Below are 17446 nucleotides of genomic sequence, written 5' to 3'. Positions count from 1 at the left end.
TAAATTTGTAACATTTAAAATCACCCGGTACTTTTTCCATAATCATTCTATTTATCTCATTTACTGAGTCGTTTCTCGGTGACACTATTGCCCTCGAACAGAGCCAATTGAAATTTCTTTCTGTGAGATTTTCGATGTTGGGATAGATTGTGTCTATCAGAATTTTTAGACTGTTAACAGTTTGAGATAATTCATTGTCCAACAATACTTGGGGGCTATGTAAAATGATGAAAAAATGTAAATAAAAAAATACTAAGTAATATGTCTCCCTTAAGATTAAATAAGTTACTTTAATAAAAAAAAAATATAAACAAATTCGGATTATAAGTATACATAGATAATGTGATACTGTGTTAAAAAAATTATAGAAATGAAACAACAAAAAAATATAAATAAAAGGTAAAAATATTAAAAAAATCATGTCCACAGCCGGGACGGGCCGCTAGTACAATAGCAAAGAGGATAAAATGAAAAATCAACATGGCATGCGAGACCGAGCCTTTAACAATGCGAACTACAATTCATTACTAATCTAAATTCTGACAATCATGCACTATGATTGCAGTTGCATTACTCACTGATGAGCATGCTCTTGGTCCAGTTGTTGAAGTTCCTGAGGTAGAATATCCGACTCTTGCACCTCTCATCGAGTCCCTTCTCCTGCAGGGTGTTGTAGTGCGTGGCTACCACCGCCCCGAGACCGTGAGCCGGGCCCGCGGTGGGCGACGCCCGCACCTTGGTCGACAAGTCAGAGGCCGTGGCCGACGCCTGCACCTGGTCCACACGGCCAGTCAGCATTCCACAAACACGCTCTGCTCCAGGCCACAGTTCGTCCTCACTACTACTACACGTACACACACACGTACACACGTGTGTATACCAATGTCTTCCATTCACCTCAAATGAGTCAACAAGATCAACAAGAAGCTTATGATGAGACTACAATGTCTAAAATAAAAAGATGAAACAACAAGTCAAGAAAGTTATGAAGAAGTATGGTTACGAAAGTAACATAAATGTCAGAAATAAAAGGTAATTATGTGGAAAGTCAAAAAACTTTAATTTCCAGCAGCATTTTGCTAACTTTTTTTTTTGATGCCTCACTCATTTTATAGTCGCAGATTACGAAGAAGTAGATCAAAACTGTCCATTTTAATCAAATGCAAATTAAGTGTATTATGACATATATCTAATTTTTTAAATCTTTTTCTCTAGTTACTTGTTTTACTAGTAAAATTTTTGTTTGGAAATCTGCTGCATTGATTTCTTGTGTTTGCCCGAGTAAAGTGGCTAATTTAGGTTGGCTAACTAGCTTTTTACTGTTCTGCCATGCTCCTTTAACAATGCTGCATTACTACACAAGTCAGTTTGAATTGAATGGGCAAGTAATGTTTTTGGTACCCAACCAAAGTCATTGTACGGTCCAAGAGTGTATAAGATAAGAGATGCAAGACTGCTATTATGTTTTTGTTTTATGAGTCCATTCACTAATATTCAATGGTGTTCTAGGAGTCATTTTTAGTTTTGATTGGTTAAGCAGAAAAGAAACAGACCCATAAACATGTGTACTTAGTGTTTAAAAAATAATTTTTCAACTTGCTTACATTGTGAAAATGTCATTTGGATTGTCATAAACCAACTTTCACTTACCCATTACAAGTTTAAGTAGAAACACCAATAAATACTCTGTAAGTACAATATATGCATTAAAAGGTTGTTGATTTTTTTTAAAATCTTTCAATTTGTGTTAATAGATTATTTATAATTTATAGCCTACAGTAAATTTGGCTGAAAGTATAAAGAAATATATTTTTTTTAATTTTACATTTTTGTGTAACTCACTATGAAAGGTAGTCAGTCTAGCTTTGATCATACTGAGTCTGATACTTAAGGGCTGACCTTGAAAAAGAGCCCTACAATATCACTACCTGTAAAAATATATATATGACTACTGTCTAGGAGTAAGTTATAACCTTTTTACTATGTCACATTATTTCTACCAACAGTTCAGACATAATGTTTCAGTATTTTTATTATCTGTTTTAAGCTTTTAGATAGTGTAGAAGGCATATTTGCTTCAAATCAGTTGTTTTATTTTGTGTAACCTTAGTGCTTGTTTAATTTTACACATTGCCCAGTGATATTAAAAAAGAGTTGTAAGAAAATTTTACTGTATGGTCCTGAAAAAGTTCTGAAATTGGTTTACCAGATATTTGTAGGAACTCTGAGTATGGAAAACCAAATACCAAATAGTAAAATGGGACTTTTTCTAAGGACTATCAGATTCACATAATTTGTTTACAGGTAAAAAAAAAAGAACCATCGCTCTAATGAATGCCCCAATATTAATCAAAATTACACACTGTTCTTGAGGTAGAATATCTGACTTCATCACCTTTCCTCGAGTCCCTTTTCCTGCAGGGTGCAAAATGCTGTTTTAGCAATTAACGTCAATTATTTATTGTGTGATGAATGGTTCATTGATAGTGTTTACGGCACACCATATAAAGAATTGACGAGTCTGGTGTGCCTGATTCACCTCTTTTAAAATGCCAAGGAAGTTGGATAGCTCTCGTCAGGGTGCACAAATTGAAGCAACAAGTTTGGGACAAATCGCTGTTAAGAGGTATAATTCTACACACACAACAGAAAAACATTTTGAGAATGTTTGGTAGTGTTGTGTTGCATTGTGACCGATTTATTATCGGTAAAAAAAAGGCTTTGACAGAAATTAATTGACCATTAAATACAAAATTATGAAAAACTGAACTTCTACAGAAATAGAATTTAAGAAATGAAAGTTTATAAGTTTCATATGAATATAATGTCAGTCATTTATGTATGTCATATTAATCCCCCTTATTTGTTATAATATGTTGTGATAACAAAATCCATTTGTTATGGCTTATAGCATGTAAACAGGATAACACAGTATGTTAAAATTTTCACAAATAATTAAGTGGAAAATGAAATGTTTTAAATCTTGATATTGTTCAGGGCTTCACCCCCACAGAGTCCGATGTGTCATCATCCCTCACACCCCTAGATGCTCATGGCACTTGGAACCTCCCGCCAGTAACTTGCTTTACGCTGTGACGAGTGTTCTGAATAATGTGCCACTAATCACACAAACTACCGCAAAAGGGCACAGTAGTCAGGGCCTCATTCACTTATCAAGCATTAAACACCTTACTTCTTACACCTTACTGTAACCTTACTTCATCTTATCACCAAGTGTACATGTTACTTCAGGACCTCTAAACATTCTACGTGCTTGTTTTATCCTACTAATATTATAAACGCGAAAGTTTGTAAGTATGGATGGATGGATGGATGTTTGTTACTCTTTCATGTAAAATCTACTGAATGGATTTGAATGAAATTTGGCCTACAGCTAGCTTATAAGCTGGATTAACACATAGACCCCATATTAATATGAAATTCCATCCCTAAGGGAGTGAAAAAGAGATAATTTCAATTTATAACAGAAAAAATCATAGGTCATAGACATAAAAATAGTGAGTGAGTGTCATTTCTCTGTGTCTGACACACGATCATACACATAGTAAGGTCTGGCAAATTAATATTTTTCTCCTTGGTGAGACCAGTCCGCTTAGTGGAGCTCACAGCGGCTAGCAAAATAAAGGCGCTAATAACAATTTTGTTCTTAACTTCGTCAATAGATAGAGTTGCCTTGAATTTTAAACGCACCATCATTTGATCTGTTTGTCATGTCTTTAAATTTCGTTTGTTTGTGCCGTATGCGTTCCTATACCATTCATCCGATTGCGATGAAATTTTGGTGATTTGTTATGCGCATGCCCATGAAGGTTACTGAGATGGTATAACTATTTTTCAATAGTTGGAGCACGAATCGTGTCAAAAAATGTGTTTATTTCATTTTATATAGCGGCACTTAGTCTGTTTTTGTTGTATAAGTGCGCACGCATGACACAATTTATTTAAATATATAAGAGAGACAGAGATAGAGTGATATATATATATATATATATATATATATATATATATATATATATATATATATATATATATAGAGAGAGAGAGAGAGAGAGAGAGAGAGAGAGAGAGAGTGAGATAGAGATAGAGACGGAGAGATAAGTTGATATAGAGCGAGGTATAGAGAATGAAATGGGTAAGATAAAGAGATATACCTATAGATGTATAGAGCTATATAAACACTTTATATATAGAAGATATAGAGATAGTGGGAAATATATATGTAGATATAAAGAGATAAATAGAGATAGAGAGATACACAGATGTATATAGATGTAGATAGAGATAAATATATATAGAGAGATGGATAGATGATTTGTATATGTGGAACTACTTCAAACATATTACAAAACAAAACAGAATGAGGCATTGCAATGCAGGCCGAGCATTAGCTAGATAATAGAATCTTTTCAATATTAGTAATCTCTTATTTTTCAGCATTTTTCTATATTGCTTTATAAAGTCTAAATTACATACAGACCAGGTAAATAACTATAAACTGGTAGAACGTCTGTCGGGATCTGAAAGAGATATAAATTAATTTTCACACTTGGCATTCAAATTAAGAAGACAATTACTAACTACACCCTGTGTTCAGCCCGGGCAACACCGGGTATTGCAGCTAGTTTAAGTTATAAAGGAACGGACCCGACCTTGCCACAGACCACCTAAGTATTTAATAATTTTTTAACAGTAAGCTTAATATATAAATTCAGAACATGTTTTGAGAATTGTATACCATTTTAATAATTTTAGATGTGCTAATGTGCTCTTATCATAACATGTTAATCAAACAAATTTTAATGATCTAACAGTTATTTCAACTTGGTGTCAGACATACTGTGCGGCAATAGCAGCCATCTCTCGCCCCAGTCGCCCTGCACCGCCACCCAAGGTAAGACGCCTTCAGCACTCCGAGGATTACATCTTTGTATCACAACTGATCTTCATCAAACCGGCTTCTACAATTATACTTAATAGTTTTTATAAATCCTAAAGCTTACCTCGGGGGCTCAGCTGTTTATTTAATTCAAAAAGTAATCTGCTAGTCGGAGTTCGATCATCAACGCGAAGCCTTAATCCAACCACAAAGTGGCTCTAGACATCATGTAAACCAGTTATGCTGTTAGCACTTAAAAAGTTTTACCTTTTATTAATCAAGTGTATGAGAGGCGGTGGTGTAGTGGCACATAATAAAACTCAGTACCAAACAACTTGTTTTTTTTTCTGCATTCGTCCACATGTTATCTGCTTACTGTGAGACTGGCGTCTGGGACGCCCATTAATAGCCCACTTTATAAGTAACATGTTACAGCTGAGAGCGGACCAAGTCGAAGGTTTTATTGGTAATTGCACTAGGGAGATATGAGTCACACTTCCACACGGGCAACGTCAAGCCCTGAGGACAGAGTCTCTGCCACATCTGTGTCCCTTAGATAGGTGGCGCCCATTTTATTGCACTATCATCCATAAAAAAATCCACGACCACACCAGTACATAACAGTGAGGAAGGGTGGTTATCCAATTTGGGAGAACAACAATTTATGTACAAAAAAGGGTACTGGAAAAATATTTTTGAATATTAATAAACATTACTATAATGTTTAATAAACTTTTTTTTTAATAATTTTAAACTGCAATAAAACATGAATGTACAGATGTATAATTTTTACCACCAACAATAGAATTACTTAAACAATTTTTTTTTTATGTCAGCATCACACAACACCACAATACAGAAATCTTGTAATGACTGATTAAAACTACATGTAATCCATATCCCAATTTCACAAGTAAACATTAATCATAGACAGCGAGGGCTGTAAAAACTTACTTTCTGTATTTTGCAATCACCAACTTGGTATTCAGCATCAGCAGACTCAAGTTATACATGTGGAGTTGGCCTACAGCTGCACAGTTGGATAAGTGTTGTGTTTTGTTTTATCATAGGCATCATGCACGCTACTCTGGCGGCAAATGTGGAGACTAACTGCAGGATACTTTGCGTCATCAGCCTTCAGGAGAAATGGTCAAAACGATTAGCAATATGGATGGTTATAAAAAGAGGAAAAGTAACACAAATTGCTGTGGGGTTGGGTGAAGATATTGTTTTAATCATTCCCAAAGCGGAAAACTGAAGAGGAGTGATGAAAGTTGTGGATTCAAGCTGTACGTAGACAAAAGGAGGAAGCCTACACTGCTTATAAAGTATGATATGCCTAAGTTAAAAAGTATCCAAGCCTACACTGTTAGGAAATCCATCAATTTACGCACAAACTATGTGGAGATTATGTTACTAGCATGGAAATCACATATTTTACTTAAAGTCATGGATAGTTTCTGTAGCTGAGATAGTAAAGGGATGACATGTGAAAACTAACTGTAAATATACTGAATACTTTGTAAGAGAAGTCATAAATTTCTGTGCTGTAACATACATATCTATTTAAGAAAATAAATAAAAATATCTATCAAATAAATAAAAAATAAATATAAAATCATACCACAGTTGATTTACTATTACCGAAGTCACATCCCATTATAAATATTTTGCATATTGTCCATGAACTTAAGGACAAAGTCTTGCCATCGCTAATCAGTTATTACACGGAAAAATTTTCTAACAGGGTAATGCACTTTTATTTTGATATTGATTTTACAAAATTGCTATTAATAAATATATTGTTGATGTATTACGAGGGTTTTTTTTTTCAACCTCCAATCGGCTGTAATAAAAAAACGGGAATGAATTGGGAAATTATTTTAATGTCAAAAGAAACGTACATCTTTACTCTATTTTTCCACATAATCACCGTGCAGATTGAGGCATTTGTCGTACCGATGCACCAGCTTTCCAATACCCTCTGCATAAAATGATGCCTCCTGCCTATTCAGCCACGTTTTAACAGTGCCCTGCAGTGTGATTACAGTTTCATTTCTCCATGGCATGCCCATTAATCGATACCCTAATCGCTCGTACACGAATCGACACGTCTCGTAGTGTTTACCCCCTTCCACCAACCATGTGGAGCGGCCAACTCACACCTCAGTTGTGTTTGATCACCCTCCTTACAGTCCGGATTTGGCACCGAGTGAATATCACCTTTTCCCCACGTTGAAAAAGTGGCTTGGAGGATGACGCTTCAACACCAATGATGAACTGCAGAGCACTGTTAAAACGTGGCTGAATAGGAAGGAGGCATCATTTTATGCAGAGGGTATTGGAAAGCTGGTGCATCGGTACGACAAATGCCTCAATCTGCACGGTGATTATGTGGAAAAATAGAGTAAAGATGTACGTTTCTTTTGACATTAAAATAATTTCCCAATTCATTCCCGTTTTTTTATTACAGCCGATCGGAGGTTGAAAAAAAAATAACCCTCGTATATTAGATACCTACTTTTTATATTTCAATCCAGATAGTTCACTTAACCATTAACTGCTTCAAAAATGTGCAGTGTTCGTTTAATTGAAAACAAAAGGTCGAACAACCCAAAAATTCTGCATATGTCCCCAGTATATTTTCAAAAAATTACAAATAGAAGGCTGCCTCATAGCGCGCTTCCTAGAGGTGTGAAAGAGCTGCAAAAATGTTAAAAAAATAAAACATTTTCAGAGATAATCTCCACATTATTTAAGATGACAGTATCCAAATTGTTATAATTAATGTATCACTGTAAATTTAAGTGAGGCATCAAAAAACTAATAAGTTAGTAAAAGCCACTGGAAATTAAAGTTTTGTGATTTCCAGCACATTTATTGTTTATTTTGAGACTTTTTTGAGATATTCATAACCAGTCTTTCAGTTTCATTCTTCTTTGTGAACTGTGAACACTGCAATACAGAATTTTTTTCCCCAAAGCATTTTTGAATATTCGCTAGTTGTGGAAGGTTTTGAAACAAAAAAAAATTATGACATATTAAAAAAATTAATGGAACCATATAAAAACTGCTGCAAATAAAGTTTTACCATAGCGATTTATGGAATTTCTATTTTAAGCCCCACAATTTTCCTGCAATTATTAGCTCTCCCCAATATCAAATTGTGTATAATGCAGTTTGAATTTAAAAATGTTGTTTTGCTGTGTGATCAAGCCACATTATAAGTACATACTGAAAAATACCATTTAAATTTTTTTATTTTGAAAATTCTTACCTACTACATTTACCAATTAATTATCTCAAACAGCATGCTTAGAGTTATGATTGAAAAATTATTGTTTTAACAAGTTTTAAATATTCACTCAAAAGCATAAAAAAAACACCGGACACACTGATTTTTCCCTATTTTGTTTTAAATTTGTGGCTATTAGTTTCTTTATAGGTTATTTAAATAAAGTCTGCCTCAAAAAAAAATTTTTTTAAATAAATTTGTATAAATCAATTTAAAAGGATTAAAATTATAAATTAGCACTTTTCTAAACTGATAATTCATTTTCGTTGGGTTTTCTGACGAGGGATGGCCTACTAATAATGGGTACTACCCCCCTCTTGCACGGTGAAGGGCCCTAACCATGTCAGGCATATAAGAAATTACATTTTGAATGCACTCCACAAGCACAGCATCTCATTCTTCACTAGAGCAAAGATAAATACGAAGATAAAAATAAAATAAAAATAAAATAAAATCCTCCAGCCTTCAGTAACATTTATGGGTCCACTATTGACAAAGAGGGGCTACACACTTGCGGTGATAAGGTCAGTGCAGTTGTGGATGCACCAGTTCCGCAAGACCTCAAGCAGCTGCGTGCATGGCTTGGGTTGGTAAATTATTATGCTCGGTTCCTGCCTAACCTCTCTACAATCTTCGCACCCTTGCATGGGCTTTTCAAGAAAGGATGTCGTTGGTGTTGGACCTCGCAGTGCGACTTTGCCTTCAATCAGCTCAAAGATTTGATTGTTTCATCTACTGTACTGGCCCACTATGACCCTGAGTTGCCTATCAAGATGGCGTGTGATGCTTTCCCATATGGCCTCGGGGCTGTGATCAGTCATGTGTATCTGGATGGCTCGGAGAAGCCAATTGCGTTTGCTACTTGTACATTGTCAGAAGCCGAGAATAACTATTTGCAGTTAGATCGGGAAGGCTTGGCAATCGTTTTTGGAGTCAAGAAATTCTTCCAGTATATGTGTGGGCGAAAGTTCTGACTGGTTACCGATCACCAGCCCCTAATGCATATATTTGGGAACCATTGTGGCATCCCTCAATTGGCTGAAAATCGCCTACAGCGCTGGGCCGTTTTGTTGCAAGGATTTGACTACGATGTACAGTACGTGAGAGGCTCAGAAAATTCCAATGCAGACGCCCTTTCCAGGCTGCCGTTGCACTGGGTAGAGGTTTCATAAGAGTTTTCGTATCTGCACGTTGCAAAGGCTGAGTTTTACCAGTGACGGCACAAGCCATTAGGATTGCTACAGAGCGTGACCGGATTTTGAGCAAGTATTGTTGTGCGTTCGTGATGGCTGGCAGTCAGAGGTTGAAGAGGCTTTGAAACCATTTTACACAAGAAGGCTGGAATTGACACTTGAGCAGGCAGTGCTGATGTGGGGCCACAGAGTGGTCGTGCCGTTGTCTCTACAGTGTACAATTTTGCAGGAATTGCATTCCAGCCATTTCTGTGTGTGTAAAATGAAAGCTCTAGCACGGTCTTACGTTTGGTGGCCGAAGTTAAATGATACATTGGAAAAGGTCACATCATCATGTGAGTCCTGTTTCCGGGAGAAGTCTATGCCTGATAAGTCTATCCTTCTGCCATGGGTATGGCCTGGCAAGCCGTGGCATAGAGTACATGAGGACATTGCTTGGGCCCTTTCTGAGAAAGAACTTCTTGGTGTTAGTGAACAGCTACTCTAAGTGGCCTGAAGTGTGTGAACTCACAAGCACTATTAGCACAGCCGTTATCAACAAATTGCGTGGGTGAATGGCAACGCATTGCCTCCCGGAGTGACTTGTATCGGATAATGGCCCCCAGTTTGCATCGGAAGAGTTTCAACATTTCTGCCATCAGCATGCTGTACGACACACATTTTCCCCACCGTACCACCCAGCAACAAACGGGCAAGCTGAGAACATGGTCAAGACGTTCAAGCAGAAGATCAAAGCCATTCTCCACTCCAGTGTGCCAATGGAGGTGGCACTTCCCAGGTTCCTTCTGAGTTACCGGACGACACTACATGCTGTCACTGGTGAGTGTCCCAGCAGTATGATGTTTGGCAGGGTATTGCGCAATAGACTCTCCCTGGTTACGCCTTCCATAGCAGCCAGGGTTGCCACCCACTAACCGCCTCTTGCTTCTTCACCTCGGCGCAGGTCGGATACTTTTGTGCCTGGCAGTGCAGTGGTTTTTCGAGTCTATGGGCACGGAGAGAACAAGTGGGACAGAGGCATCATAGTCAACCGACTGGGTCCGCTCACTTAAAGGGTAAACGGTATTGGAGGAGGTGTTTTCCATCACCATCTTGATCAGATCAGATTATTTTCTACACTTCAGAAATTTGTGTCACCCGTCGACCAGCACGGCATGGACAGTGATAGGGGCACGAGTACTTTGGCTGCAGTATCAACTCAGGGTGCGAGAACTCTCTCAGTCAGCCACTGCCAATGTCCGTGATACTGTCGGGAAAGTGTTACACCAGGGATGGTTACTGGTGCGAATGGTAGTGCTTTCTTCAAGCGGTTCAGTCCAGCTACAATGGTTAGTGAGAGTCACGAAATAGGAAGGGGGAAGAGTGTGCTTGACAGTGACAGTGGTAAACCGGACCAACAGGTTTTAGGAAACAGCAGTACGTCGTATGCGGGCAGAGTGTAGGACGAGCAGTTCAAGGGATTTCCTGTAGAGGCGTCTTCACTAAGCAACAGCACTGTTAAGGGTCGTAGGTACCCAATGAGAGACAGAGTACCAAAGAAGGTTACAGATGTATAGTGTGTTGTCTGCAGTGTGGGACTTTTGTTGGCAACAATGTATTCATTTGTTGTACTCTTTGTAATGTAGGCGTGAGTAACTGGTTTTGTCACCTCTAGTGTATTTGTACTTTCTTTTTAGTATAGGTTTATATACCTATTCTTCTTCCCAATGGTTATGTGGGGGAGGAGTGTGGGATATTTAAGTCTGTAAGTTTGGCTGCCATGACATAGCGATGGACAGTTGAAACAGGATGGCGACATAGCTTTATGAAGTGTAACTCTAGTTGGTGATTTGCTAAATAAAAATGTAACAGTGGTTAGAAAGGCACACCAATTGCATCAAACAAGAATCATGTGGTCTATGTCTGAGCCATAAGAAGGTAATGAAATTCATCTTGATGTATTAGAAAATGTAAAAGCTTTTATGAGGATGATGAATTAGGTAGGTTCATGCCAGGAACAAAAGATAAAGTTAGTACCACAAGAAATGTATACATCCAAAAGCTTTTGATGCTCTGTAATTTTGAGGAACTTTACTCTAATGCCAAAATTGAACTATCTACAGTTTGTGAACAAGCTAAGTGGTGTATTACATTTAATCAAAGAAGAGTTCATTCATTATGTGTTTATTGCATTCATCAAAATCCTGCATTGTTTATCAGTCTGATAAATATGGATAAAATAAAATTTAAGGAAAACTGCAGTGTAAATGTGTGAATATGTAAAAAGAGAATGCATGTTAAGAATTTGTGATTAATGTTCTAATTCTGAAATATTGGGTGATTTTGCTAAAACAACACTTGTAGACTATGATGATAAAGACCAAATAATATTCAAGCAATGGACAAAAACTAACTGCAGCCAGCTGCAAAATATGGTCCTTTCTTTTATTTCAACACAACAATATGAATACATGAGAAAAGAAAATGTACCGGAAAACTAATGCTTTGCTTTATGGATTTTTATGAAAACTTTGGATTCACGATTAGATTCAAAGATATTGTTTTGTGTCAGATAAAATGAAACATGATGTAAACTTTGTTTATGAAGTACAAAGCAGAGTTTACAATCAAATGAAAGCAAAACAACCAAAAGTAACAACAGTGGAATATATCACAGATGTTGTGCTGCACAATGTAAAAATTTAAAGAGTTTAGTGAATCTCTGCTTTCATGAAGCAGATTTTAATCTAAAAGCTTCCTGGACTTTTCACATCATCACTACAACCATAGGAAGGTAATACTCGGACGACGGCTTTTTAGAACAGAAACAAAAAAAAATCAGTAAACATGGTTTTCACACACTACACACATCCCTAAATTTACTCCCAAGGGATGGTTTCGTAATTCCTACTAGTTTGTGAAAAAATTTAATTTTTATATATTACTTTACAATACCTGTGCTTTTAGCTGCCGCCGCCATTCATTGTTTACCCGCAAAAAATACGCATATATTGTAAGGAGGTTAGGCCCTGACCTACCCTCAACATTGATTCTTTTAACGTGGGGGTTTTGAGAATATAAAAAATATTTATTCTTGTATTATGTTTGTTGTTGAAATATTTGTCTTTGCATTCCTTAGATGTTTTTTCTATAACTCGTTTTGTTCCGTTGGTGACTTCTGGCAGAGGTGATTTATAAATTTAAGGTTAAGCTGGGTTTTGGGAAGAAGGCGTAAGGAAGGGCCGCCCAGCTGGCGCCAAGAGGTGTTTAAAAGTGTTGTGGTGTAACCTAGTTAGCTGTGACCAAGTGGCCAAGTGACGTTTCACTTTATTTGGGAGAAAATCGCTGTAGGATGCCGCCATATTTTGCCGGAACTATTTCTTTATAGGTTGCAAGACGTTATTGTAAGCTGTTACATAATGGTAAAGTAAATGAATTTGTGGTTTAAAATCTTGTATCTATTTGTTGTTAAGCTCATGTTACTTTGAAGTGTATGTTTGGTTGAAGTAATTGCAAATATTGGCCGCGGAAGGATATGTAACTTGGTTTTGGAGGGAGGGAGAGAGAGAGGCCTGTAACAGTGAATTGGAAGGAGCTGTGAAAAGGTGGTGAAAATAAAGTTTTTCTTTGTAGTGGGCGTTGTTAAATTTATTACTGGAGAGTTACACACTACAATATGTTTTCCATATACTTGAGACGTTCCTGAATTAAATCTGAAAGGAAGGTTTCTTAATTCCTAGTGGTTTGTGAAAAAAATAACTGTTTACAGCTTACATTACAATACATATGTATTCACCCAATCACTGACATACATTGTTTACCCAAATTGTTTTTTTAATTTGTTTAGAGAACTATAGTCAATGTAGGTGTTGTAATAATGAAATTGTTTAAATAATGAATGTATTGCAATTGTAAGGAATTTCTAATGCTCACATTTCATGTTTGTTGTTTTATTAAAATAAGTAATTGTATTATGAAATGTTTGTTTTGCATTTAAAGTGCGTACTATTTTGAGCCATGTTGTAACGGACGCGTCTAGTGGGAGGCAACAATTTGAAATGTATTGTTAACGTCTTTCATTTTCTGTGAGGAACTCATGCAGTGCACTGAATTCCCTGACACACTGAATTTTGCAGTCATTCCAAGGAATTATTTGATTACAGCCATTGTATACTCTGTGTTTTATATGGCTGGTGTTTCATGTATCCCTGTTTATCCCTGGATCCTGTAGCCTTGATCTTGATGTCATGATCCTATTGGCTAAATTCTGTGGTACATAATGCTTGCTGTTTTGGTTCAGCATGTCGAAAGATCCTGCACATGAAGGAAATTGTCAAATAATTATAGAATTATTACTGTAGGTTGAAAAAATTCCTTTTTTATTAAACTTACAATCATAATTCACTATATGACAATTTTTTTAATGTACAGGATCTTCCAACGTACTGCATTAAATCATGTACCACAGGATCATGCCATCAAGATCAAGCCTTCAGGATTCAGGGATAAACTTTAATATATGAAACGGAAGCATTAACATATTTTTAATCCTCCACAGTTGGCTACAATAGTGCCAAACAAAGGGATACACAATCATGGGTAAATAATGAATGGTGGCGGCAGTATAAAAACACTGGTATTGTAATATATGCTTTAAACTGTTATTTATCACAAGCCAGTAGGAATTAAGAAACCATGTTTTCAGGGTATATTTAGGGACACCTGTAGTACTTGAAAAACATTTTTTCTGTTTTTATTTACTTTTCATTCCACGAAGCCGCAACGTCCGATGCTAGTATAGTAAGGTAAGCTCCAAGTATTATTTTTCACAAACTATAAGCAATTAAGAAACCATTTCTTCAGGGTAAATTCATTAAAGTGTGTAGTGTTTGAAAACTATGTTTTCCTTTATTTTTCTTTCCGTTCTTAAAAGCCGCTCTGTCCGAGAATTACCCAAGGGAAACATGCTTGCGATACTATAGGGTTCAACCAAAGTTGACTCAGTATTTACATAAAATTATACCTGGCACAAGGTCATTCCAGTTTTTCTAACCACTATCTAAAACCGAAATAACAGCCAAATGGATAAGCAGTGACTAATATTTTTCCTTGCAGTATAGCGTTTTGCAAGAACTAGAACTTCCAAATCTCCAACCAAATACTTACATAGGCTGAGTGTATGAAATTAATAGGTTTATTGGGCTCATTTAGGATAATAGTAATAATAATAAAGATGCATACGTACATCAATTTTATGCACCCTCATTGGCCATCACAAACATTTTTTTTTTTTGGCCGGAAATGGAAATGTTGGAAGAGAGGATAAGTGCTGGGTCCCTTTTACAAACATAATTTGCTTTATAGATATACCAGAATTAAGTGTTCAAGTTGGATGAAGGCTGTTCAGTCTTTCTAAAAAAAAAAAAAAAAAAAAAAAAAAAAAAAGTTAAAAACTATAATGCTACCTGGCCAAGGAAAAATTAAGTTTCAAATCAACATAGAACTACCTGTAAATATTGCAAGTACACCATAATTTTGCTATATAAGTTTTAAAAGGTGAGCAAAAATTTAAATTACATTATCTTTATTAATTCATATATTTTTTTGGCACACTTCACTTCAGCATCACCTAAAAATCCTATACCGTACCATATATAAAATGAAAACTGTGATTAGTTTTGTTAGTCTATTTTAGTGTAAAAGCTATTTGTTACTTTTAAATATTAAAAATCAATATTATTATACTACTATTGCATTGATAACAATTTACCACCAATATGCCACTTTTCTGCAATAATTTTTTTCTTCTTTTTATTGTATAACATCAAATACAGGTTAATTTAATTTTATATTATTTTAGTACTTTTCATTTTCTTTCAAATGAGAACTTTTTTAACATCATAGAATCAACCAGAAAAAAGTTATAAACATTTATGGAAAAGGCTGCATGGATGAAAAAAATTCAGGAGCACTAACTTTGAAGCATGAAAACAAGGTTTAATAGGAGTCTAATGTTATTTTCAACCTGATTTTTGGAATCCTGGTGAAATTTCAAGTGAGAATTGTAAGTTTCATGACTTAATATTAAATAATTAGACAAGATTTTTACTGAAAAATGCATTTTTCACCTTGAGCCGCAAATAACAGATGGACTAAAAATGAACTATTAAAAAAATTATATAAACACTAAGATGAATTTAAAGTAAATAAAAAATGTGTTGTTGGATTTGTCCACAGATGCTGTAACAAAAATTTTAAAGAAAATCTGAAGGGGTGGGGTGCACACATCTGTATGATTTCACTTGGATTGACCCTTAGGATGGTTGTTCCTTGGCCAGCGAAAGAACTTGATAGTAAATTTTCTTCAATAATCAGAAGAGAAACGGAACGTCGAGTCTAGGCTTCAGGCATGGCAAAACGTCTCCCGTGCGTGTGACAGTACCAACGGTCCAGGGATCCCGCATTGGAGACAGGAAGATGTGTGACGACCACCATTGTTCTTAATTTCCATGCGTGATCCCAGCTCTATGCAATTAGCACTGAAAGCCTGGCAGTATCAAAGCATGTAACTAAGTTGTCTATAATAGGTTTAGAGTTATTAAGAGAGGTAAACTGTCTTCAATTCTATTTTTTTCCCCCTTTGTAATTTGGAACTAAATTAATAAGATAAATATTTCTTTTTCAGACTACATTACAGCTTCCACAAGCAAAACTCATACATCCATCATAAGTATTATATCAATGGATTCCTACAGTTTGATTAACACCAATGCAGAAAAAGTCTATTGATCAGCAAGTAGCTCGTTTTATATTTGCAACAAATGCATCATTTCTTAGTGTCGAATATCCTCAGTATATGAAACCTATGCAACAGCTTCGCCCAGGCTACACCCTTCCAAACAGAAAATAAATTAGTGGTATGTTACTAGATGCTATTTATGAAGAAGAAAAGAAAACTTGTTCACTTACTCTGGAAAATGAAAGTGTGTGTCTTGGGTTTGACGGCTGGTCAAATGTTCATAATGAACTAATAATATGTGCTATAATTACGACTAAATCGGGTAATGTATATTTATTGAACACAACTGACACATCTGGTCACGCACACACTGCCAATTATCTGAAAGAAGTGGCTGTGAACAGCATACAAATGTGTGACGAAGACTTCAGGTGCAAGGTTTGCTCGGTTGTTACTCATAATGCTGCTAATGTGTCGAAGCCAACTTTTGTAAGATAAAGAAGATTTGAATATCATCACTTACGGATGTTCAGCTCACATATTAAACTTGTTAGCAAATGACTTGAACATTCCTAGTGTGACAGAACATGTTTTACACATAATAAAATATTTAAGAAACAACCACTTTGCTAATGCATGTTCAGACAATACATGTTAAAAAATTAATCCTCCCAAATGCCCTGGAATACAGTGGTAGATTTCCTTGAGACATACCTTTAAGGTTGGGGAACTCTATTAAAAATTTGTGAGGAACATTGCGACACTATTGATAAAGTAGTACAATACCAAATTTCCAACATGGCTTTGAAACTGAATGTAGAGGACTTGTCACCACTCACCACCTCCGGCTAGCTCAAATTAGGTGATGAGTGGAACAAACATGTTAGAAGGTCACGAAGAAAGAAGAAATTTATAAACAATGTTCAATGTATTGCCTGTTTTATTTATTTATGTAAAAATCACACTATATTACGTACAAACATAATAAATAAAAATTAAATGTACATTAAAAAGAAGATAAAACCTGGAGCCATCGCCCAGCCAAAGCCTGCTTGGCCCGCCGCCCGAACAACGACCGCTCGGCCTGGTGCTCGGACAATGACTGATCTTACAACTTTCTTTCCTTTGTGCGGGCAGTGTCCTAGGCTCGCTGATGTAATTTTCAGCCAATCACGGAGCATGGTAACAGAGGCTTCCACGAAATGCTTACTTCTGTTCCCACGACGCAGCGATTTTGTATCTTTCTCGCACTCCCGTGACCGTGACTCACATGCCTAGCGTGTGAAACAAAGCCTCGGTCGTGGAAATAACGAAGAAAAATTACGTCAGCATGCCTTCCCCCA

General features: G+C 36.2%; 1 protein-coding gene across 3 annotated transcripts in view; it reads right to left on the bottom strand.

The window, feature by feature from the left end:
* The window catches only part of LOC134527378 (mRNA cap guanine-N7 methyltransferase), an 88893-nt gene that overhangs the window by 49369 nt on the left and 22078 nt on the right, over positions 1-17446 (bottom strand). For 2 of the 3 annotated variants that reach the window (XM_063360014.1, XM_063360013.1), the window contains one exon: positions 579-774. In XM_063360014.1, the coding sequence (XP_063216084.1) occupies positions 579-774 (196 nt within the window). The remainder of the gene's footprint in view (positions 1-578; positions 775-17446) is intronic. The other variant, XM_063360015.1, reaches the window with a different exon arrangement.

The sequence above is a fragment of the Bacillus rossius genome, chromosome 1, assembly GCF_032445375.1.
Source record: "Bacillus rossius redtenbacheri isolate Brsri chromosome 1, Brsri_v3, whole genome shotgun sequence".
In the NCBI taxonomy this organism is placed as follows: Eukaryota; Metazoa; Arthropoda; class Insecta; order Phasmatodea; family Bacillidae; genus Bacillus; species Bacillus rossius.
The sequence above is the reverse complement of the archived record's forward strand: the minus strand, read 5'-3'. Positions and strand labels throughout refer to the sequence as shown.